The following is a 25,156-nucleotide window of genomic DNA, read 5'->3' as shown; positions in this document are numbered from 1 at the left end:
TCCAGATGTTTTGAGACTACAGTTCCCATCATCCCTGACCACTGGTCCTGCTAGCTAGGGATCATGGGAGTTGTAGGCCAAAAGCATCTGGAGGGCCGAGGTTGAGGAAGCCTGATCTGGCACAATAAAAGACCACAGCTGAGTGCAGATACAGTAACAGACCTATTATAACAGGCTTCCTCAAACTTGGCCCTCCAGATGTTTTTGGTCTACAACTCCCATGATCCCTAGCTAGCAGGACCAGCGGTCACGGATGGTGGGAATTTTAGTCTCAAAAACATTAGGAGGACCGAGGTTGAGGAAGCCTGTATTAGAAAATGTACAGATCTCTTTATTCTGGCCTTTGACACCTGAGATGTATGTTTTCAGGGTCAACCATATTCCTGCAATTGTAATATGTTTCAAGTGTTTTTAACCTTGAATTGCTGCAACTCAACCTGAGACCTGCTGGTGAAGGATGGGCAATAATAATTTCAGAAAACAGAAAAGGGGTTCAGGTTGTACTGACACTCACCTTCTAGGCAGACCCCCAGGCTATAAGAATGATGGGGCAGCTGCTGCACCCCCCCCCCACTTGCTAGACCACCTGCATGAATCTTGCAAACCATGGGTGGTCCGTGGATCAGGGTGGGAACACCTGTCCTGAAGTATTGCACAGCTTAATTTGGCAGAGGGCTGTAAGGATAAATGTAAGTCTACTTGTAAGGGCACCTCCTAATTTAGCTGAGGTTAGGCCCAACCAAGCAGGCAGGGCAAGAAGCCAGAGTGAAGTAGCACCTAAAGGATAGAAGACCTGTTCGTACTTAGTTATTTAACAAAAGCTTTGGCCTAATCCTCATTAAAAGAGAACATTACAGAGACATTGACTGTTCCACCTCTGGCAAAAAATGTCCTGGACTGGACTGGGCTTGTGCAGAAAGGTGGGAGTTTTGTCCCAAGGTCTGCTGTCCTCCTCTGCATCTTCCAAAATGCTATTCTGGAGAATTCCCCAACCCTCTGAAAACCAGTTTGCAGAAGCAGCAGGCAAGGAAATCAGAAACACCTTGCCCCTGTGTAAGCAGGAAAACCTTCCCTTTATGCAGACCAACCTTAGGATCCAAGTCTCCAGAACTCTAAAAGGTTCTGCTGCACCTGTTCAGTCCAAACATTTAACTGATAAGTAGGGTTCTGTTTTTGCACAGTCACCACAGCTGACCTCAGGGAAGCAGCTTCTCTCTTATCCCTGCTGTAGTATAAGAGAGCCCTTTCTGTGCAGCTGAGTGAAAGAGGCAACTGCTTTATCCCTGTTTACATCTTAGCAGCACAAGCTTGCTCATTCACAGTAGAAAGTTCAAGGCCCACACGCCTATACTTGTAGTTTGAGGCACTAAAAGGAGACTCACAAAAAAAACAAAAAACTTCCAGCGTGCTGATATTAACATTGATTAAACTCATTGCTACTGAAAAAAGGATCCCAGCAAAACAAGAATATGTGCAACTTGATGTGCTGTGTGAACTTTATGTAGGGTAAAGGTCACAGCTGTTCAGCAAGCACAAAAGGGGGGGGGACAAGTGGCTCAAAAGCCCCAACTGGGCCCCCTATTGTGTACAGATCCATTTCATTTTCCATTCATTTTATATTGCTATTTAAACATTCACATTTTATCTGTCTAACGAATATTAGCAGGCCACTTAACAGGAGTGTACAGTGAAGAGAAAATTTAATAATGCACAGTATTGAGGTAGTAATATAGGTATTTTTATTTATGCTGAAATAAATACAGTAATTTGGAACTGGTTATTGAAGCAAATATTAGGTAAGATCAAGAAATGCTCCGCTGTCAACACCAACATTACGAGTGTCACTGGGATGAAGCCTTTTTCAAACAACTCTTTCAAAAGGCATTCAGCCTGTTGAGAAGGTCTGCTGTGGCACAAATTATGATTCACGCGGTCACAGCCAGACCAGCTCAGTAAATAAGACACCACTAAAACTGCATTTCTGACCAATCACAATTACAAGAACTGGAAAAACAAAGAGGTCCTTGGATATTTTACAAGCATGTGTAAAATGCCTTTTCTCCTAGCACAGAAATAGAGTTGGGGGATTATTAGCCCAGTAAAGAAACAGCAAATGTTATTAAATCCAAAAATAAATTTCTGATTCCACTAAATTAGCAAGAGGAGCCGTGCTCAAGGAACAAAGCTATAAGCACCTTGCATGCCTTTTAATACATAGTGTATATATATTTTAAAGTATTTGATGGAAGCTGATCTCCTTATTATGGGTATCCTGGCAGTCTTGTATTTTCTCCCAGGATTAGGCTGGGATGTTTATGTGTGAAATGAGGTGGGAGGGCATGGTTGACATGAAAGGGGAATTTGCATAAGCTGACAATTGTGCAAATTCCCTGGGCACCGCGCAGTTTGCCCACAAATAAGCAAGTGTTTCCCGGTTATTGGGCAGGAATGCCTGAGGAATGTCACAAGGAACATGCAGAACATGCAACGTTCATCGACGGGCTCGGCTGCTCTCGTCTTGCTGCGCCACGTGCTGCATTTGGGTTTTATTGTTACTACGCAGCGCTCCGGTCTCCTTGCGAATGGGGTAGGGCCGCAATCCGGGCACCACCTGGGGCTTACTTCCGAGTAGACGTGGCTAGGGCTGCGCCAACAGGAGCGCAAGAGGGAATCCCTTTCAAGGCGGCGGCGGCCCCTGGAGCGTCGCGCCTCGAAGCGAAGCGTTCTCGGCGCCAACCCGGACTCAACGCCTCGCTCGCTCCGCGGGAGGGAGGGGCGGAGTCTCCTCCCCCTCGCGGGCGGGGCCGGGATGCGGGTGACGTGTCGCGTCTCGTCATCGAGCACGCCAGAGCCCGTCAGCTGCCGCGCGCGCCCCCGCCCGCCTCCCCTCGAAGCGCCTCGGCTGCCGACGCACGCGCGCCCTCCCTCCCTCAAGTCAGTCGGTCGGTGGCGGTTTGTGCGCGCGAGGCGGTCTCTTCCATCCGGCCCCGAGGCTCGTGGCGGCGGCGGGGCAGAGGCAGCACCAGCAGCGCCGCCATTCGACCTCCCGAGCGCGCCCAGGAACCATCTTCTCCTCTTTCTCCGGCTGCTGCTGCTTCCTCCCCCCGCCCCCTCCTCCCCCCCAGCGAGGCAGCGGCTCCTCCTCCTCCTGCTGCTGCTGCTGCTGCTGCTGCTGCTGTTAGGAACAAAGGGAGGAAGCGGCGGCGGGGCTCTCTTCCCGCCCGAGCCCGGGATAGCGGCGGCGGCGGCGGCCTCCTCCTCGGCCCTCCTCCTCCTCCTCTCCGCTTCTTTGTCCTTTCGGTCGGAGTCTCGCCAGGAGCGGAGCCTTGAGGCGGGTGAGTCGCCCCTTCCTTTCCCTCCGCTCTCGGGGGGGGGGGTTCTGCGAACCAAGCGGCGCCCTTTGTGCCCCCCCCGCTAACACACACGACGTGGAGGGAGGGGGTCGAGGTCGCCGCGTCTCCCCCCGCGCGAAGGAGGCCGACAAAGGGCAGCCAAGGGGCAGCTCGGCTTCAGCTCTTGGGCGGGGGGGGGAGAGATATTTTCCAGGAAAGGCGCCTCTGCCTCCTTCGCGACCACCGCCCCAAAATCCAGTCGTGGCGAGGGAGAGTGGGGGGGGGCTCGCAGAGGAACCTCCGAGGAATGGGAGCGGGGGGGAAGGGAGGCAGACAAAGAGCTCGGCGGGGGGAGGGGGGACGCGGGGACCCCCTCGGCGGGGACACAGGCCCTTCCTCTCCCCGAGACAGAGGCGGCTTCGTGGGCCCCGTGGGCCGCCTGGCGCGGAGGCCGCGAGAGGCTTTTCCCGTCGGCTGGGCCTGGCCGTGACTCAGGGATTCTGTGGCCAGGCCTCTCGCCCGCCTCCCTTGGCGCTTCCTCTCCTCCTCCAACTCCCGCCTCGTCTCCTTTCCCTTTGTTTGCCCCACTCGGGCGACGGGAAAGGCCCCTTCCGCGCCGGCTTTTGACGGCCTCCAAGCCCCCCGTCCTAGTTTCCTCCGCCGCTTTTTCATTGTGTGCCTTTCTTTACCACTCCGCTTCCACAGAGGAGTTTTCCTTTTTTTTGGTCGCCTTCCTAATTAAATTACATTTAAAAGAAGGAAACTTGGATAAATATAGTAGTGGTTTGTAAGCTTTGCTTTTAGTAAACTAAAACTATTAGCAACGTAAAGCCTTTGGGGCCTTAATTATAGATTGGGCATGTTCATCGTGTTATGCATGTATCTGTAGCCATGGCTTTGTACCACCATTGGAACTAATACCGTAGGCATGGAGCAGTTCTATAAAGGCAAGCTATGAAGTTGAACAAGCGCAGCTTTATTGAGTTGGAGAGCGGTCACCCAAATAAGCATATTTTAGGAAGGAACCATCTGGTGCATACAATTTGTCATGTGCTTTGGAGTGACAGAATTGCAGTCATCTGGGCCATTTAACTGTTCTTACTACTCTTGCTCAGGGCTAAAATCACTTTGATAAATTCTCTATATAGTTAGCAGTCTGACATGTTTCTCTTAATTGAGTGTCCTTTGTGAAGCTGCTTTTATAGTTTCCTGTTGGTACATATTTTGCTGCTTCAGTACTGTGGGCTGTACAGGAGCTGGGCAGCCTCTTGAGATATATATAGAAGCTGATTTCAGAGGCCCCTGTTGACTAGCTTTTGCCTGAGCCTCTAGCTCAGCCTGTCACATTGCAGCCTTGTGACAAGCGGAAGCTAATGCACTCACCATGTGACTTTAGCTTCTGAGAAATATTAAAGCAAGCAGACGTGCATGTGATAGTATTTGAACCCAGTATTCCAGTAAAAAAGCTAAAGCTGTAAACAACAGTAGCGAGCTCAAAATTATGAATTTCATACCCGAAAACAAACACTGCTTTTCTGTAAAGATTTGTTTGGCTTTACATGCTAGTCATTTGCAGGTGCAAACTTTTTTGATACTGATTATGTCATTCTAAGGCTTTTTAATTGGATGGTGCAAAATTTACATGAAACTAGAAAAATGAAATGACACAGCTTTGTTTTTACAGATAAGTTTTACATAGTTTACGGTGTCGATTTTACATTTGTTTTGGAAAAACAGGTCAAATTTCTGACCGCATATTCTCCCAAAGAAATGTTTCTTTCTAAAGTACAAGCTGATTTTAGTGAGCTGGGTGGACTTTATGGTGAAGGTGTGCCTGAAGTCTGCCTTGTGATATTTATTCAGCAAATATTATCTACTGTTTTGTGAAATAGGCCCTCTTTTTCTGTCCCCCTTGAGCATATCTTTTAAAATGCTATATTATAACAATTGTGGAAAAATGACCCACTCATATGTATGGTATAGGACTCTGTCTTCAGGCCTTTTAGAACAAGAATAAACTCTGAAGCCATTCTCAGTTCATTTTCTTAAAGATTCTTGTGCAGAAAAAACATGTTTATTCAGGATATGTAAATTCAAGCTTTGGAAGTTTCATACTGTTTAAAATGTATACATTACATGAAAAATCTTCACAGGGCACATTTGAAATTTTATTCATTTCACAGTTTTATATGCTGCCTTTGCACTGTCAAGGTATTCAAATGCTTTTCTTTCTAGTAGACCACTATTACATGTTACAATCAAATTAATGTAGTGCTGTGGGAACAGAGGTTTTGGATCCTATATTTTTATATCAGTCTTGCATAGCTTATATGGTAATGAAATTGAAGTGTTTATGTTGCTAAAACATGACCCGTGTCATGCACAGATGAGGCAGCCTTTTCGAGTTTTGTTTTGATAGTCACAGTATTTTGCTGAGTTGCTGTAAAATGAGTAGCTTGTTTTAATGAATATATTAAGCAGGACATCTTCCAAAAGGCCTGCTTCATGTGAAACTTTCGGCTTAATGGCTTTTATCCTTTTAAAATAGTAAATGGTTTTGTATAAAACAATTTAAACACATGGTGTTCTCAGTTAGCATGGGGTTGGGTTGGTTGCGGGCCCAAGTTCTCAGGTCCTGTTGAGCTAGTCTACCAAGAATCTTTATCCATAATTTGTTTTTAATATACAAACCAGTGTGTCTCTTGAGCCTAAACATATTCCCCATGCTGTGAGATCTATTGATAGGCAGTAACCAGAACGGGCATGAATGGAGAAGCATAAGGCTGTTCTGCCATACTGAATAGACTTGAAGATTTAAAAACACTATGAAAAGTTCAGGACACATTTGTGCCCCTTTCAGTGACAAATCATAGTCCAGGGTTTTATGATTAGCATATGTTGGTCTGCCTTCTCCACAGGAATAAAGGAAAATAGAACTGCAAAATATTTTGATAGTTCATATATTTTGCTTCTAGCATTGTTCTTGTTGCATCCCATTCCACAAGTGGGGCAGGTAGAGCAAAATGGGAGAATCCTTGAGTGGGAAGGGACCTGAAGAGTCGTCTAGTCCAGGCATGGCCAAACTTGGCCCTCCAGCTGTTTTGGGACTACAACTCCCATTATTCCTAACAGGACCAGTGGTCAGGGATGATGGGAATTGTAGTCCCAAAACAGCTGGAGGGCCAAGTTTGGCCATGCCTGATCTAGTCCAGTGCTCTGCCAGTTGTAGGAGTCACAGTTAAAGACAGATAAAATGTGCCCCCTCCTCTTTCTCTTTCTTCCACACTCCAGTAAAGATAGTGTTCAGACAGCCTTGCTGGATCAGGACCCTTAAGTCCAAATCAAAGGAGCATAATTGCAGTGGGTTGGACTGGGTGACCTTTGAGATGATCCATGTGGATGTGGTCTTTTCAGCACTGAAGGACTGCCAGTAGAACATACATTTACATTCACCTCTGCCGTATGCTTACTTGAAAGCAGTGCACCATGGGCAGGTTGCATTGATGCCTGTATGCACTTAACATTGACCCTCAGGCGTCTAAGCTATGAGGCAACATAGTAAAGCAATCCAGGTGAGGTTAATTTGGGGTTGGAGAATATGTATCCAATCTTCCCTCTCCCTTTTAGGCCCTAGGGCAGGCATCCCCAAACTGCGGCCCTCCAGATGTTTTGGCCTACAACTCCCATGATCCCTAGCTAACAGGACCAGTGGTCAGGGATGATGGGAATTGTAGTCCAAAACATCTGGAGGGCCGAAGTTTGGGGGTGCCTGCCCTAGGGTGAAGATAATCAACAGGCAAGCTACTTACTGTACCTCTCAGCTTCAACAGTTGAGGTGGCATCCTACTTATTCCTGCCAATTTGACTGACAAAGTGAAGGAATCATACGGGTGTAGCTCACAATCCTGCCTGCATTTGGGGGGAAGGTGGCGCCTTGTCACAAAGTTGAAGTGGAAACAGGCTTTTGCCTCCTACCTCACTTAGCCATATTTCCCCATATTTCCAGTGGTTATGTGATGCTATCATATGTAATGGCTAGTTCATGTGAATTATGATCTTATAGCAACTTCTAAAGCAGTTTGTGTGTGTGTTTATTTACAGCACAAGATGGCTCAGGAGACCAACCAGACCCCAGGGCCCATGCTGTGTAGCACAGGATGTGGATTTTATGGGAATCCTAGAACAAATGGAATGTGTTCTGTCTGCTATAAAGAACATCTTCAAAGACAGCAAAATAGTGGCCGAATCAGTCCAATGGGTATGTGCTGGAGGAACATAATATAACTGAAGCTGTGAATACCGTTACATTTCAGATAAAAACATTTAAGTGAACATTTGTACTATTCTAGTAACTAGTAACTTTGAGGCATTTTTGTGTATAAGCCAAATTAACTCCAGTTTAAAAGACTTCCAAGTATTTAACAGCTGTAGTATCTGCATATTACATTTCTAATATATATGCTTATATTTCCCCCCTCCATACAGGAACATCAAGTGGTTCCAACAGTCCTACCTCAGACTCTGCATCTGTACAGAGAGCAGATACTAGTTTAAACAACTGTGAAGGTGCTGCTGGCAGCACATCTGACAAATCAAGGTAAGAGAAATGAAATAATTCTGGGAGGGCATGTAAGGGAAACTCTAAGCCTATTACTATTGTAACAGTTTCTGCTACAGCTAGTTCATAGGGGAAATAACTGCAGAGTTTATTACAGTCATACCTTGACTTCCGAAGGTTTCGACTTCTGAAGTCGACAACCCCGGAAGTCGTTTCGCCGCACGTGCGGTCGGCGCATGCACAAAAGTGTGAAATCGCGCTATGCGCACAAGTAGTGCTTCGACATCCGAAAACCTCGACTAACGAAGACGGCCGCGGAATGGATCGTCTTCGTAAGTCGAGGTACCACTGTACTCCTGCAATCAAAAAGGCTCTGAGCTTTACAGTGAGGGAATTGATGTAAATGCCTTAGTTTACTATAAGGTTAGATTACAAGGACACTTAGATATTATAGTCTGTACATCAAACTTTATCACCAGTGAGTTCAGTCATAGTTGTCAAAGAAGAACTCAGGGTTTTTAAGTTTTAGCTTTGTAAGATGTTAGTCTTCCTAATAGCACTAACAGATTGCTCTCATTTCACTGTATGCAAGCAGAAATGTGCCTGTTGCCGCCTTGCCTGTAACACAGCAAATGACAGAAATGAGCATTTCAAGAGAGGAGAAAGTAACTCCGAAAACAGAAACAACAGAGCCAGGTATGCCTTTTTTGAAGTCGCTTAAGTGCAGCTAGTTCAGTGGGACCTGGCAGGTGTAGACATTTGTTAACCAATGAGAAAAACTATACCATATTCTCTTTAGTATTTGGTTCTTTAGAATTAAAAGGCAAAATTGCAAAGTAAAAGATTTATCATCCTTAGATCAATTTGTTCACTGCTTGTAAGAGTTCATCCAACAGTTATTATAAGTAGATTAACGTTGCTAGTCCCTTCAGCGAAAATGAATTGAGTAGTGAGAATGTGCTATTCTTTTTTTATTTAAAGAAAACCTTACAAAATGGTTGGTGTTTTTTCATTAAGCATTTTGAATGAATTTAATGTGCTGCAGTTCACAGGTCTTTACAACTTTCAATAGTTACTTTAGATCACTGGAGAAATCCAACAATCTTGCAAACAAGGTTTATATATATATATGTTTTTTATATCCCTATTTTATATCTATTTTGTATACCAACTTCACTGAAATGATTACTTCTGAAAATAATATACCTCCATGCATTGTTATTCAGGCCTTTTTTAAAGACTTGACATTTTGAAGTAACTTCTGATACTTGTACTGTAAAGTGTTTATGAAATATTTCCTAGATGTGAATAAGTTCCCAAGGTTGAAATCCATAGAGCATTATGCATGAGTGTTTTTGTATTAATATGCATTCAATATTCCCACTATTGAATGTTCTGATGCTGAAGTCATAATCAATGGGTATATATTTACATTAATTGTTTGGATGAACTCTTCTTACAATAGGCTTTTAAAAGTTGTTTCTAGTAATGTATTTTTGCTATATGATTTTGTTTGAATGCATTGATATTAGGATGGTTCGATTCTTTTGCCAGTATTTTTTGCTGGTGTATAGTATCATATAATGTAACTAGTGTAATTCAGCCCATTAAGTAAACGGGCGTTAGAACATCCCGGGGTTCGGAGAAGCACTTGTGCAGTGCTTCTCTGAACCCCGGGACCTGTCCTTCCTGTCGGCGGCAGGGAGACAGGAACGAAGGAGGAGAAAGAGCTGCTTTCTCCTCCTTCATTCCTCTCCCCCAGCCGCCGACAGGAAGGAGACATCCCGGGATCTGTCCTTTCTGTCTGCAGTGAGGGGAGAGGAACGAATGGAGAGAAAGCAGCCCTTTCTCTCCGTTCGTTCCTCCCCCCCCCCACCGCCAACAGAAAGCACAGATGCCGGGGTTGCTGGCTCTGTCGGGCGGGGGAAGGGAGAAGCGAAGGAGTGATCCGAGGCCCAACAGAGCCGAAGTGCGGCTGTGCGGGGGCTTCTTCCCCCGCCGCCGCCGCCAACACTCAGTCCGGCCGGGAGCGGCGGTTGATGGCCGCAGGGAATCGGTAGGTGGGGGGGTGCGTGAGTGTGCGTTCCAAGTCTCTGCGTCCAATCCCTGTGTCCGTGGGGCACATGCGCAGTAGCTCAAACCCAGGGACACAGGATTCATTTAGAAGTAAGTTAAAAGGCCAGGGCAGCAGATACAGCCTTAATGCTGAACAGCTTTATACATCAGGGGGGCCTTTTTATGTATATTCCTGATAAATGTGAAGGTAGATGGCAAGCTGAAAGATATTTAAATAGCGCAATTATTTCTTTATTTCTTAAAATCAAGTAGCATACATATTAATGTTCTGAAACTAGGTGGGAGTATATCAAAAGAGAGAATATGCTGTGGCCTATGTATGATGTGTGTTGTTCCATCCATCTTCCACAGGTGTGTCTTTTATAGTAAGCTTCATAAATCTGTAGTGTAAGTAAACAGATAATGCATTAAATGAAAGGGCATGCTAAAAAATAGATTCATCATTATCAATGCCTTTTGGAGCTGCATAGATTTAGTAAAAAAGAAGAAATAGTAGTAGTGTGATAGTGTTAGCTCTTCATTTATGATGAAAGTGGAGCAACTCTGAATACTGTGTGCACAGAAAGAGGAAACATACCACACTAAGGTGTTGAGCACCCAGAAATACCTTCCTAGTTCTCTGGAGCAGCGATGGGCTGATGCTGCTTCTGTTTGAAGGTGATGGTGATTATAGGGGAGAGAACAGGAAAGAGGAACATCCAAGGTATATGCTTTCAGCCGATGTATGTTTGTTTGTTTTAGGGTGGTGGCAAGAGTAGTTTGTTGCTGAAAGTTTGAGTGAGACCATAAAATATCCATTCCAAAACCTGCATCTTTACTCTTTGTAATCTCCAGCACACAAGTCTTCTACAATCCATTACTTGGGAACCAGCCCAGAAGGTTGTGGGCTCTACTTAGTGCTCCCATCTTAAGAAACAAAATAGCACCTTAGAGACCAAGAAAGTTTGTCATACCAATGTTCCGACTACTTAATGTAATGAAGCTTTACTATTCCTCCACACACACACACACACACACCACCCCTGAAAAAGTCTCTGAAGGGGAGGTGTCCTGAATAATATGGAAGAGGGTACAGAGGACTTCTGGAAAAGATGAGGACTGTGGCAACTTAGAAGCCACTGCCCCACAAAAGGTGGGGAACCCTCCAGGGAAGCTTTTCATGAGTCATAGGTTGCTATAGGCAGAAGGTGGGGAGAAAGAACTTTGTGTTCTCAGGTTAACATCATAAAATAAGAGAACCGTTCTAATTATTTCTTTACTACAAAAAGGAGACAGGGAGGATGAAGGAGTAGGTGCTTCCAAAAATTAATTCAGCATCTCTTTCTATAAATAAACTACCAACAGTGAGGTGTGTAAAGAAAAGAATTTAAAATGTGGCGATGAAAGCAGTTTAGAATTACAGTATACCACGTCTAATCAACTTTGGCCGGTTTTGTTCTTTTCAGTTGTTACTCAACCCAGCCCTACAGTTAGTCAGCCTAGTACATCTCAGAATGAAGAGAAAACACCTGAAATGCCTAAACCAAAGAAGAACAGATGTTTTATGTGCAGAAAGAAGGTTGGCCTTACAGGTATGCTATTAGACCCTGCATTTTACACACTTACCCAGTCTTAAATATAGTTACTGCTGAAGACTTGCATACTTTGAAACTTTGTGAGCACTTTGAAATGGCACAGGTGTATGTGTGTACGGGAGTTCAGTTTTTTATTCCACATGACAAAGCCCAGGACTTGATGCTGTTTTTGTGCTTTTACAGGGTTTGATTGCCGATGTGGAAATCTGTTTTGTGGACTTCACCGTTACTCTGACAAGCACAACTGCCCATATGATTACAAAGCAGAAGCTGCAGCAAAAATCAGAAAAGAGAACCCAGTTGTTGTGGCCGAAAAAATCCAGAGAATATAAACTAACCTACTCGGTGAAAAGACTGACTTTCTTTGTTTTTATTTTAAAATATCCTAGGAAAACATTAAAGAGCAGATGCATGGCCATTTTCCTTTGATGTTCTCCAGAGTTTTACTTTAGTCTATCTTATTGATTGATATTTTAGGATGTTGTGGGTGTTACAGGCAGAATTTGATAGATACAGCCCTTTAAAATGTGTCCATGCCCTCCCCAAAATGAATTGAAAGAGTAAGACCTGCACTCGAAAACAGACATGCACAAAAGATAGAGTTGTGTAGTTCACATGTGCCAAACGGATGCATAAAATCTGCATGTTTGCAGCGGATTTGCCTTTTGGGAATGTAATTGAGGTATATCATCCTTGGATAGTGCTACGTGCCTGCTTGATTAAATTATACACCAGGAAAAAATGAGTCTACTTTTACCATAGTTAAACTTTGTCCTCTTTAATTTCCACAATTCATTGTTTTGAAACTGAGCTGCAGAGGAGCCACTTTCTAAAGAGATCGGGCGTTCAGGTGCCATAAACTGCAGTTTAAGGTTACCTACTGAATGAAACCAAGAAATTTGAGTCTGAACAGTGCAATCCTTGGAACTGATGAAAATTGCTCAACTATTAAAACTGGTTCCCAAAGGAAACTTCATTTCCAGAACTTTATGAACTAGCCTACAACAGAAGATTTGCCTGCTTCTTACTCTTATGTAGCTGATAAGTTTGTGTAGCACAAAACCACAAGACTGTTTTACAGTTTACAAACAAAATGCTACATTTAAAAAATAAACATAACCACCGCAGCTCTGTCAAGTAACATGCATCTGATGAACCTAGTTTGCAAATGTATTCAAGCATTTAATTTGTCATATACATCTTAAGTTGAATGTGTTCTGGGTTCAAAAGAACGTTAGCTCTTAATTTTGATAGTTTTCAAATGTAGTGAGATTGCACCATTTTGCATGGAAAAATCATACCCAATATGGCTGCTGTAGACTTTAAGTGGTACCTGGAACCACTCTGAGGGCTGCTTTATTATTTTAATAGTACTTGGGTGTAGGACTATAGTGTTCTTGGGTGTATTGCATGGGCTGCATTATCTACAGCATTGTACAATAACAACTCTAGAAAAGGCAGTATACTTCACTGATGCTTGTCTGGTAATATCACTTCTGTGTTATAATGGAAGGTTTTTTGTGATGTATGAAACTTGTGTTTTTTTTATATAAACCAGTACAGTTTAGAGTAGTGTAGTGGTAATGCCTGTCCTCATCTGTAAATAGTTGTGTATACACAGGGCACTACTTCTGACTTCTATTGCAGTGTTCAGTCTTAGTTTTTCTTCATTAAAAGCATCAGGTTTTGCTTTAAACTTTGTCCTCAGTTGAGTTATTAGATAAACAAATGTGTACAGATAGTTCATATTTATGTATTGCACATAATCATGCTACCCGGCATCTATGCTATATTGTATTATGTAAATAATAAAATCATGTACAGAGGGATATAGCTCCTTTTTGTGATGCTTCATTGGGTTATTAAAATATTGATTGAATAATCTGAAATCTTGTGAAAATATGGTTGCAACTAATCCTTCAATACTTATTAGTTAATAATTCTGGAGATCAGCTCTTCTGCATGTTTCTCCCCTTGCTGGATTTTATTTTTATGTACACTTCAGCCAGTGAATATGTGTTCTGATGAGCAAAGATGTAATTGTTGTCGTTTAGTCGTGTCTGACTCTTCGTGACCCCATGGACCATAGCACACCAGGCACTCCTGTCTTCCACTGCCTCCCGCAGTTTGGTCAAACTCATGTTCGTAGCTTCGAGAACACTGTCCAACCATCTCGTCCTCTGTCGTCCCCTTCTCCTAGTGCCCTCAATCTTTCCCAACATCAGGGTCTTTTCCAGGGAGTCTTCTCTTCTCATGAGGTGGCCAAAGTATTGGAGCCTCAGCTTCAGGATCTGTCCTTCCAGTGAGCACTCAGGGCTGATTTCCTTCAGAATGGATAGCTTTGATCTTCTTGCAGTCCATGGGACTCTCAAGAGTCTCCCCCAGCACCATAATACAAAAGCATCAATCCTTCAGCGATCAGCCTTCTTGATGGTCCAGCTCTCACTTCCATATGGAATACAAATACGACTCCTGGACCTTTAAGAGCAACGTCATAGTTGAAAAAGGAAGCCTTTAAGAGTCTTAGTTGCTTTGATCTACAAATTTCTCCACTTGGAATCTCTTTTTGCTGCCACCTTAGCTGCAGTTTTCTGATGGACGTCAACCCTGGGTGACTGCCTGAACACAGCCTTCAATTATTGTGGTTGTTTATGGGTTCCTCATGATTTTCATAAAGGACCAGCAAAACTGCTGTACAGCAATGGAAGGAAAGTGTCGAGATCTTTTTTAACAAAACAAACGGGAGTGTGATAACTGCTACCCTCTCCATTTATCTCTGTGTTGCTGCTTTTGCACACTCTCAGGCAAGGATTACCCTATAATGCAAATTACAAGAAATTTTAAATGCTTTCACAAATTGGAGACTATAAAGTTCTTCCTAATGTAAGTTTTGCTACACTAATGAAGAGCAGGACATTCCTTGGGGTGAATTGTAACAGGGTTGAGAGGTGCATTCCTGAATCTGTTAAAACTTATTCAATGCATCTTGAAAGAATCGGTCCTAAACTAGTAATACTACAATCCTGAAATGCTCTGATTGAGATCAGTCTCTCTTTGGTTTGAGATTGTGGAACTTACAGGGCCAAACACTATCCATAGCTTTAAGAAAAAAGAATGGCAGTAGTGAAGGATAACTGCAGCATAGCTAATGGCAATTGCTTTAATTGTTTATAACTCATGGGACTGTCAAGAACCTGCCAACCTCTTCCATCAGCCAAAAAGTCCTCGGATAAAAGATGCTTTCCTAATAGAAAGAAGCAAATAGAGGATCTGTCTGTCTTTTGACAAAAATGCAAAGCTGGCAGGGCAGTTAAATGAGCACTACAGCCCATGTTACACAGCAAGCTATTGTGCCGTTTCCTTTATTAGACTTGGCCATAGACCTTCAGGTATTGCTGAACTCCAACTACATTATCCTTGCCCAGTCATTGTGCTGGCTGGGATTAATGGAAGTTGAAGTCCAACACCATTTGGAGAGCCACAGGCCTGAATATTAAGAGTAACTCAAACACTTTTTAGAGTTGTCACATGCAGTGTACTATGTGACTTTCTGTAGAAAGGTTTCGAGGAATGCATCTCACTCTGCTTTGGCAAAGATGGATCAGCAAGTTAAAATAATGGATTTTGGTCCAAAATGTACAAGTATAGAAATGCATTATGAACAAAAAAAGTATTTTATGTGTATAGTAGGAAGCAGTCAATGCTTGTATTTTTTTTCTCTAAAGGGAAGCCAGTGACCAAATTTTATGGGAAATATATACAATTTGGTGAGATTAGTGTGCGTAATGTAAAATATTGCTCTAGCCTAGAATCCCACCCACTTTCATTTTTGGTGCCTTAACAGAAATCAAATATGTTAATGTCTAGAGTATAGCATGCCTTTGGAACCACTTGTAGCAGCCTATATTTTTAGGCTTCTCCGCTGCAAAAGTTGTACCTTTTGACCATGTTGAATCACTTTTTTTTTCTTTACAGGTAGGTAGCCGTGTTGGTCTGGCATAGTCGAGACAAAATTAAAAAAATTCTTCCAGTAGCACCTTAGAGACCAGCTAAGTTTGTCATTGGTATGAGCTTTTGTGTGCATGCACACTTCTTCAGATACACTGAAACAGAAGTCACCAGACCCTTCTGAGTAATACCCCTCCCCATCCTATCACTATATATCACCAATCCTATCACTATATATCACTAATTTGTAGGGAAACAACACCAGAGCAAAACCTGGAACTATGGTCTATGGCAGGGGTCAGCAAACTTTTTCAGCAGGGGGCCAGTCCACTGTCCCTCAGACCTTGTGGGGGGCCGGGCTATATTTTGAAAAAAAATGAATGAATTTCTATGCCCCACAAATAACCCAGAGATGATTTTAAATAAAAGGACACATTCTACTCATGTAAAAACATGCTGATTCCTGGACCGTCTGCAGGCCGGATTTAGAAGGCGATCGGCCCCTGAGCCGTAGTTTGGGGACCCTGTAATAGGGTCTGGTGACTTCAGTATATCTGAAGTGTGCATGCACACGAAATCTCATACCAATGACAAACTTACCGTAGTTGGTCTCTAAGGTGCTACTGGAAGGAATTTTATTTTATTTTGTTTTTTCTTTATTACTGTTATGAACTCCAATTACCCTATGTGGTGGTACCTGTATACCACTTCCATGGAATTAAATATGAAAACTATGATGTGTACAGAATCCCCCCTTTTTCAAACAACTTCTTTTAAAAAATCTTGGAGCTGTAAAGAGCACACTCCCTGGTTCACTTTCCCAAATTATGTCCACCCTGGTCTAGTACTGTTTCCTTTTTGGTAGGAAGGTCAGGATCTGGAAAAAGTATGTGCATAGAGCTCTGTTCTGTAGTGGCTAGTAATGCATTCATAATTAAATCTGATGCAAAAAGTTGGAGCTATTCCCTGGAATAACAGGTTTACTTATATGAGCAGATTTTTAAAGTTTAGTTTGCTTTCTCATGGAAGTTGCAGAAGAACATTTCTGTTCCTCGTGTGTGTGTGTGTGTGTGTGTGTGTGTGTGTGTGTGTGTGTGTGTGTGTAAAAAACCCATAGCAGCTCCAAACCTCACAAGGGGTGGGCTATTAATGACACTATAATCAAAGCTTAGCTGTGTATCTGCCTTGCCTGTGACACGGTAGTTTGAGAACTTACACTTTCTTTAACAGAGACCTAAAATTATCTGCAAACAGATGTGCAATAAAACAGTTTTTACAGCTTTTTTACCTCTATTATTAGGCTCAAATGCCACACATGTGCAGAGCTGATGCTTAACTCTGTAGTTCTTCCTCCCAGTATGAAATTATTTGCTTTGTTTCCTGAGGTAATTCACCCTGTTAATATCTCTGTATAAAATATAAAATATCTGTCACTAAGGTTCCCTTGGGTGGGTAGAGAGCAAGTGCTGGTGCACTACAAAGTACCGTATCCACTGTGAAGAATCGATACGCCCCCCCCCCCCGTCCCATGTCTGCTATTTGTAGTAGACTAAAAACAAAGGTGTTTTCCCTGTGTCCACAGGAGTCTTGGGCGACCTTGGACATAGCTGACATCCTGCCTTAGATTGAAACAAGGCTGACCCAACGCTGCATGTTTGGTTCCCATACGCTGCAGGAAAGGCTCTTGTGGTGTGCAGGCTGCATAGATGTGCACGGGGTTTTTCTTCTCAAATGCTTTCCCAAGTTGGCACACAATGTATATTTCAGCTGGGACATGGTTGTTGTCTAAAAATAAGGCAACTTACCTGAAACCAGCATCTTACCTTCTGCCTGTATCTTCCACAACAGTGAGATTGTGATTTATGCTTTTTATTGTTACACTACAGAGCATTCTGGATTTCAGTTTTCATTTAGAAGAAAAGATTGAAGTTGCTTTTAACTTACCTTATTGTATAATTTAATGGACATGACGGTGTGCAATTACCTTTCAAAAAGTAACTGAATCTGAATTCCAAATCTCACTTTGGTCATATGGTACTCAGATTAAGGACAAAGTGCGGTGCCTCCCCCCCCCCCCAATTCTCATTTTCACAATAATTCCTTTTGGTACAGTTTTCTTTTTTTAGGTACCTGTATAAATACAAAATTTGGCACTTCTTTGGGTCTGTGCCCTGTACAGGGGAACTGCAGGCACCACTCTAAATCTTGCCTGGGAGGAAACTACTGAACACAAGATGACTTGCTGCAGAATAGATATGGTTAGGATTGCACTGTCAGTGAGGTTTAGCAGTGCTGGTTAAGTAAAATTTAAACTGGGTAAGCCTGCAATCCCATACGTATTTACCTAGAAATAAGACCCACTGAACTAAGTGGGATTTACTTCTGAGTAGGCATGAGAGTGATTTATTTTTAGTCAGCACTCTGGCTTTTAATCAATTGGTTCCACTAAGTTGTATTCTGGTAATTATTATATTTTGGCAAATATGTATTATTATTTTATTATTAATAAAAAAAATTACTATTATTAAGGTCTCTGTGAAAACAGAAACCACAAGGTTGCAGCAAAAACACTTGGGATTGATCAACAGATTCATGAGCATAACGAACGAGAGAGAGAGAGAGAGAGAGAGAGAGAGAGAGAGAGAGAGAGAGAGAGAGAGAGAGAGAGAGAGAGAGAGAGAGCACCTGTCTTGAATAGGAGAGAGAAAGGAGTGCCAGTTTTAAATTCCTGACAGTAAGTGACAATGGGTGAGAGCTGTTGTGGGAGCTTGTCTGCAGTCTTACTCCTGAGCATAGCTGCCAAGTTATCCCTTTTTTACAGGGATTTCCCCTTATGCTGAATAGGCTTCCTCGCGAGAAAAGCGAAAACTTGGCAGCTATGCTCCTGAGTCAATGCATCATTGCAATAATCACTTTGCATAAATTGGATGGGAAAGCACAAAGACACATACTTTTTGCATAAATTACCATTTTATGGTTCCCTCCCCCTTTTCAGTTCTGAAGTAGCGCACTTTCTAACGCCCGAAGGGAATATGGATTTCACTGTTCTGGGTAAGCAGATGAAAAAGCTAGTTATTATATTTATTCGACTGCTGCAGCTATACAGTGGTGCCTCGCTAGACGAATTTAATTTGTTCCACGGGTCTTTTCTTATAACGAAACATTTGTCTAGCGAATCCCATAGGAATGCATTGAAATTTTTTTTGCCCATAGGAACGCATTAATTGAATTTCAATGTATTCCTATGGGAAACCGTGATTCGCTAGACAAATTTTTCATGAAACGAATTCGTCTAGCGAGGCAACCTCTGCTCGAAAAATCCTTTCGTTAAGCGGAAATTTCGTTAAGCAGGGTATTCGTTAAGCGAGGCACCACTGTATATCTGTAAACAGATGAGATCATTATTCACTGTCAGTGTTATGGATTTCTAGGTTACAAATACAGAAGAAAACAGTGGACCATTTGGATCCCTTCCAGTCGGGATTCAGGCCTCATCATGGGACTGAAACTGCCTTGGTTGCACTGGCTGATGATCTCCGGCAGGCTAGGGACAAAGGTGAGAGCTGTTTCCTAGTCCTGCTGGATCTCTCAGTGGCTTTTGACACCATCAACCATAACATCCTTCTGGACCGTCTTGAGGGGTTGGGAGCTGGGGGCACTGTTATACAGTGGTTCCGCTCCTTCCTCCTGGGCCGTGTTCAGAAAGTGGTGGGGGGGGTGAGTGTTCAGACCTCTGGGCTCTCATTTGTGGGGTGCCTCAGGGCTCTGTCCTCTCCCCCATGCTCTTTAACATCTACATGCTGGGAGAGATAATCAGGGGGTTTGGGCTGGGTGTTCATCAGTATGCGGATGATACCCAGCTCTACCTCTCTTTCAAATCAGAGCCAGTGAAGGCAGTGAAGGTCCTGTGTGAGTGCTTGGAGGCAGTTGGAGGATGGATGGCAACTAACAGATTGAGGTTGAATCCTGACAAGACAGAAGTACTGTTCGTGGGGGACAGGAGGCGGGCAGGTGTGGAGTAACTGAATGGGGTAACTGTGCCCCTACGCAGCCTGGGAGTCATTTTGGACTCACAGCTGTCCATGGAGGTGCAGGTCAACTCTGTGTCCAGGGCAGCTGTTTATCAGCTCCATCTGGTACGCAGGCTGAGACCCTACCTGCCTGCAGACTGTCTAGCCAGAGTGGTGCATGCTCTAGTTATCTCCCGCTTGGACTACTGCAATGCGCTCTACGTGGGGCTACCTTTGAAGGTGACCCGGAAACTACAACTAACCCAGAATGCGGCAGCTAGACTGGTGACGGGGAGCAGCCGCCGAGACCACATAACACCGGTCCTGAAAGACCTACATTGGCTCCCAGTACATTTCCGAGCACAATTCAAAGTGTTGGTGCCGACCTTTAAAGCCCTAAACGGCCTCGGTCCGGTATTCCTGAAGGAGCATCTCCTCCCCCATCATTCTGCCTGGACACTGAGGTCCAGCGCCGAGGGCCTTCTGGCGGTTCCCTCACTACAAGAAGCCAAGTTACAGGGAACCAGGCAGAGGGCCTTCTCGGTAGTGGCACCCACCCTGTAGAATGCCCTCCCACCAGAGGTTAAAGAGAATAACAATTACCAGACCTTTAGAAAGCATCTCAAGGCAGTCCTGTTTAGGGAAGCTTTTAATGATCAGCCCTACTCACCTCATAGAGTGTTTGTTGTGGGGGAGGAAGGGAAAGGAGAATGTTAGCCGCTTTGTGGGGGAGGAAGGGAAAGGAGAATGTTAGCCGCTTTGAGACTCCTTCGGGTAATGAAGCGGGATATCAAATCCAAACTCCTCTTCTTAAAAATGCATTCCTAGATGTCTGTAACAAGAAGTAAGCCCATTGAAGCCGATGGGTTTGTGTAGGAATCCAGCCTACAATTCTTATGACTGCTATGTCCATGCTACATGGTCCAATCTTGGGCAGCCTCTTTGTATGGCCAAACTATCCTAACTGGATTTCTTGGACCTTATTAATCCTGTTCCATCCTCAGAACCACTGTCTTATTCTCACTTCATTTCTTTTTTAATCTTTTCCTTATTAAGTCCAATAACCACTGTATCGTTTGCATAACATGTTTATTTAAACCATGTCTTTCTGAACACATGCTCATTTTCTTTGTATTTTTGCGAACGTTGCTCCTAGCCTTTTAATCACACAAATGCCAACCAGAATTCAAGTGCCTTGTTCTCCTTTTTAACCTCCTGCATCATAGACTCAGCATTTTTCAATTCCTGAACTGATGAATTTACTCTTGCCTGTTCCCTGATTCTGTACCTACTCCCTCGATCATATATCCTGTCATATCTTTACAATCTTCAGTCTATTCTACTCCAATCACCTCTGCCACAAGATCCTATTGGAATTCACTGCATTGGACATAGTTATCTGCAAATGGCACATTACATGATGCATTTCTATGGATGTGTGCAGTTAGCACAATTGTTATTTTGATGAGCCTTTGATGAGAAAGAATAGGATTACAGCAATTCCTATATGTACTCACATTTTACCCATGAGGTGCCTAGCCCAACCTTTCCAGATTTGTATCTCTGTTCTTGAACTTCCTTGTACAGAACTGCATTATAGTGCAATTTCATTTATCCAAGGCAGGGAGGAGATGGCACAGTACCACAATATTAATGGGTATTATCAGGTGCAGAAAGCTGTGCACAGATCACATTTGTTGTGCCATGACAAACAATAAATACCAATAACATAAAGGTAAAGGGACCCCTGACCATTAGGTCCAGTCATGACCGACTCTGGGGTTGCGGTGCTCATCTCGCTTTATTGGCCAAGGGAGCCGGCGTACAGCTTCCAGGTCATGTGGCCAGCCTATTGGGCCAATTGCAGTGCAGAGTGTTTGAAGACTGGGACATTCGCAGGAAAACCAAAATGCTTCTTTACAAAACTATTGTACTACCAACATTACTATATGCTTGTGAAACATGGACCACTTATAAAGGCCATCTCCATCTCCTCGGAAGATTCCATCAACGGTGTCTCCAATTTCCCTAAACGGTGTTTAGGGAAGCTTTTAATGTTTAATAGATTATTGTATTTTAATATTTTGTTGGAAGCTGCCCAGAGTGGCTGGGGAAACCCAGCCAGATGAGTGGGGTATATTATTATTATTATTATTATTATTATTATTATTATTATTATTATTTGCCTGTGGTAGAAATTGGCTAATTCCAGTAAGTCAATTCTCCAGTGTCTAAGCAGCCTTCCAAGTCCCAACTTGAACTGCAAAATATAAATATGAAAATTCCTTTCTTGGAAGAGGGCAATAGCCCTACTCTTTCCTTTCAGCTGATCGTTAAAGACTCTGACAACAAAGAGCACGTTTGTAGCACTTAATTCCCAGAGGGAATGGTGTAACAGTAATGAAATTTGAAACCATTTTTATATCATGAGAAAAACCTTGACTCTAAAGGAGACTGTAAACAAGCTGTTTTCAAGAGAGGCAAGCAGATGTCCCTTTCTACTGACGGTTAGTTTGTTGTTCAGATATCATTTTGAATATTTCAAAAATCTCTCCAGCAGATGCTGCTTTGGAATAGAAGGAGTATTCATAGAATCACAGAATTGTAGAGTTGGAAGGGACCCCAAGGGTCATCTAGTCCAACCCCCTGCAATGCAGGAATCCAGTGAAGGAAAGAACAGTGGTCTGGACAAGGGGTGAAGCATAGTCCTCCTCCTCCTCCTGGCTCTCTGCCAAACATCTGACTCCACTCTTAGGTGTGTGATAGAAGATGGGTCACACACCTTGGGCAGTTGGAACAGCGTAATGTGGAAGACTGGGAGAGGTTTTAGGTTTATGGACATTAGCAGACAGTTATCGATAGGGATAGCAATTGCAGAAGTGCACAGAACTACATGGCTCTTTGTTTGGGACATTTTTGCCCTTATTTCATTGGGTGGTTATTGTGTTCTGCAAAACCTATAACAAAGGTGATTGAGCAGCAGTGTGCTGCAATGTTATAAAATAGTTGTAATGTAGGATATATGGCTTGCTATCCAGTAGTTGCATCAACACTTGGCTCACATTGATCAAAATGTATTATTTGAAAGTCTCATTAAGGGTTGTTGTTTTTTCTCTATCAGTTGAGGGAATAAATTAATTTTTCCCCCAAGAGGTGGCCTTTAATGAAATCTTCATAAATTATAAATATTTGGTTTGTTTAACCCAAGTTAATCACTTTGAAGTATTGGTCTGAAGCGGGAAAGGAATCATCTGCTTAGTGCTTAATGTCAGCCGTAGTGCGGTCCCTACTGATGTTCTAGTGTTATACAATATTTTCTGAGAATAAATGTTAAAACATGTATTGCAAAATTTAATTGAAATTTCAGAAAGTTTGTTACTGTGGTAAAATGTGAAAAGTCAATTTTTACTACATTTGACAAAAATCCAATAAAAGTATCTTGAAAGCTGGTATGATTTGCTTCAGAAGGGCACTGTGTATAGCAGAGATTTGGGTGCCATGTAGAAATACTGACTGTGAAATTAGCACTTTAATTTGATTGATATACCAACCTCCGTAGTTCTGATGATTTAATCTTCTGGAAATTCCAAGCAGCTGCCTTTGCTGGAATCAGGGGTCCCACATCATCTCCCTCCCATGTGGCTGCAAATCAAGCCATCAGTCATAGCACACACCAGGATCAAAGTTATGTAATGGACCTAATGTTGCTCCATTCACAAAACATTTATGCACACAGTATTGCTCCATTCAAAAAGCCATTTAATTTTATTTCCCTCTTCTGGAGTTTTCCAAAGCCCAGGGTGAAACTCGGAAGATTAGAATATCGTCGAAAAGTGCATTTATTTCAGTAATGCAACTTATTATTTTTATTTTCTTTTAATTTTTACAAATGCTTTCTTTAGGAAATTCCACAGTAATAAAACAAATAGTTACAATAATACAAAAATAAACATCACTATTACATTTCATTAATTACATTCCATTTATAATTGACCCGCCTAACGACAAATAATTACAATTACAACAAATAAAGGCTTGACATATCTTGCTTTGCATGTCATGCATCTATTTCATATATTATGTCGGTTTCACCTTTTAAGTTGCATTACTGAAATAAATGTACTTTTCGGCAATATTCTAATTTTCTGAGTTTCACCTGTTATTTACTTTCTAAAAAGTCAATAGGTGATAACATTCCACACAGCTCAATGGGGCATAAGAAAATCACATATTTAACTGCCCCCACATTCCCAGAGTGCCTGCAGACCCTCCTCCCCCAAAACAACATACATATGGATCCAAAGTGCTAAAACCAGCTTTTATTCTGTTCCACGTGCAGCGGGGTGGCAGGGACAAAATCCAAGGTGTTCCCAAATACTCCCACAGCAGAAACTACAGCTATCTGAAAGACAACATTTTAGCCTAAGGTGGGGCAAGAGAAGTTTCTCCAAGCAGAACTCTTTCCCAAGCTCCACTCCTGGAGCTCACAGAGGGAGCGGCCACTTGTTGTTGTTGTTTAGTCGTTTAGTCGTGTCCGACTCTTCATGACCCCATGGACCAGAGCACACGAGGCACTCCTGTCTTGCACTGCTTCCCGCAGTTTGGTCAAACTCATGTTTGTAGCTTCGAGAACATGATCCCCTTCGAGAACACGATCCCCTTCATGGATCAATGCCTTGTCGTGGCGAAGAGGCTTGAATAACTCAGAGAAGCTATGAGCTATGCCGTGCAGGGCCACCCAAGATGGACAGGTCATAGTGGAGAGTTTTGACTAAACGTGATCCACCTGGAGAAGGAACTGGCAAGCCACTCCAGTATCCCTGCCAAGAAAACTCCATGGACAAAGACAACAGAGCGGCCACTTAGGGACATTGTAATAGTTACCTAGGAAGTGATCTCAAACCCAAATCAGACTGTTGGTTCATGTAGCTCAGTTAGTAAGAGGCAGCAGCTCCTCGGGGATCTTTCCCAGACATATCTAGAGATACTAGCAAATAAATGTGGGAATTTTCATGCAAAATCTGCACCCTGTTACTGAGCTACAGCTCTTACCTAACTTGCTATCTGAAAGTTCACCAATTTGTAGGGAAACAACACCAGAGCAAAACCTGAAACTATGGTCTATGGTCTATGGCAGGGGTCAGCAAACCTTTTCAGCAGGGGGCCGGTCAACTGTCCCTCAGACCTTGTGGGGGGCCGGACTATATTTGGGGGGGGGGGAAATGAACAAATTCCTATGCCCCACAAATAATCCAGAGATGCATTTTATATAAAAGGACACATTCTACTCATGTAAAAACATGGTGATTCCCGGACTGTCCGTGGGCTGGATTTAGAAGGCGATTGGGCCGCATCCGGCCCCCGGGCCTTAGTTTGGGGACACCCTGGTCTATGGATTATGGTCTTGTATATGAAGAGTTTGGATTTGATATCCCGCTTTATCACTACCCGAAGGAGTCTCAAAGCGGCTAATAATCTCCTTTCCCCTCCTCCCCCACAACAGACACCCTGTGAGGTGGGTGGGGCTGAGAGACTTCAGAGAAGTGTGACTAGCCCAAGGTCATCCAGTAGCTGGATGTGGAGGAGCGGAGACGCGAACCCGGTTCCCCAGATTACAAGTCTGTCGCTCTTAACCACTACACCACACTGGCTCTCCCA

The 25,156-nt window shown here is 43.2% G+C and overlaps 1 protein-coding gene across 1 annotated transcript; it reads left to right on the top strand.

The window, feature by feature from the left end:
* The first annotated feature begins 3,168 nt into the window (after positions 1–3,168).
* ZFAND5 (zinc finger AN1-type containing 5) lies at positions 3,169–13,373 on the top strand. The gene is made up of 6 exons (XM_035100055.3): positions 3,169–3,335; positions 7,434–7,590; positions 7,818–7,929; positions 8,486–8,586; positions 11,412–11,537; positions 11,724–13,373. The coding sequence occupies exons 2-6, from the start codon at positions 7,440–7,442 to the stop codon at positions 11,870–11,872; spliced, it is 639 nt and encodes a 212-aa protein (XP_034955946.1). The 5' UTR covers positions 3,169–3,335; positions 7,434–7,439; the 3' UTR covers positions 11,873–13,373.
* Positions 13,374–25,156: the final 11,783 nt, after the last annotated feature.

The sequence above is a fragment of the Zootoca vivipara genome, chromosome 10 (genome assembly GCF_965207765.1).
Source record: "Zootoca vivipara chromosome 10, rZooViv2.hap1.1, whole genome shotgun sequence".
NCBI classification, from domain to species: domain Eukaryota; kingdom Metazoa; phylum Chordata; class Lepidosauria; order Squamata; family Lacertidae; genus Zootoca; species Zootoca vivipara.
The sequence above is the reverse complement of the archived record's forward strand: the minus strand, read 5'-3'. Positions and strand labels throughout refer to the sequence as shown.

Excerpts from the sequence above, each read along its gene's own strand:
- ZFAND5 (XM_035100055.3), top strand. The coding sequence starts at position 7,440 with ATGGCTCAGGAGACCAACCAGACCCCAGGGCCCATGCTGTGTAGCACA. Across the intron at positions 7,930-8,485 it reads AGCACATCTGACAAATCAAG|AAATGTGCCTGTTGCCGCCT; the intron begins GTAAGAGAAATG and ends GTATGCAAGCAG. Across the intron at positions 11,538-11,723 it reads AAAGAAGGTTGGCCTTACAG|GGTTTGATTGCCGATGTGGA; the intron begins GTATGCTATTAG and ends GTGCTTTTACAG.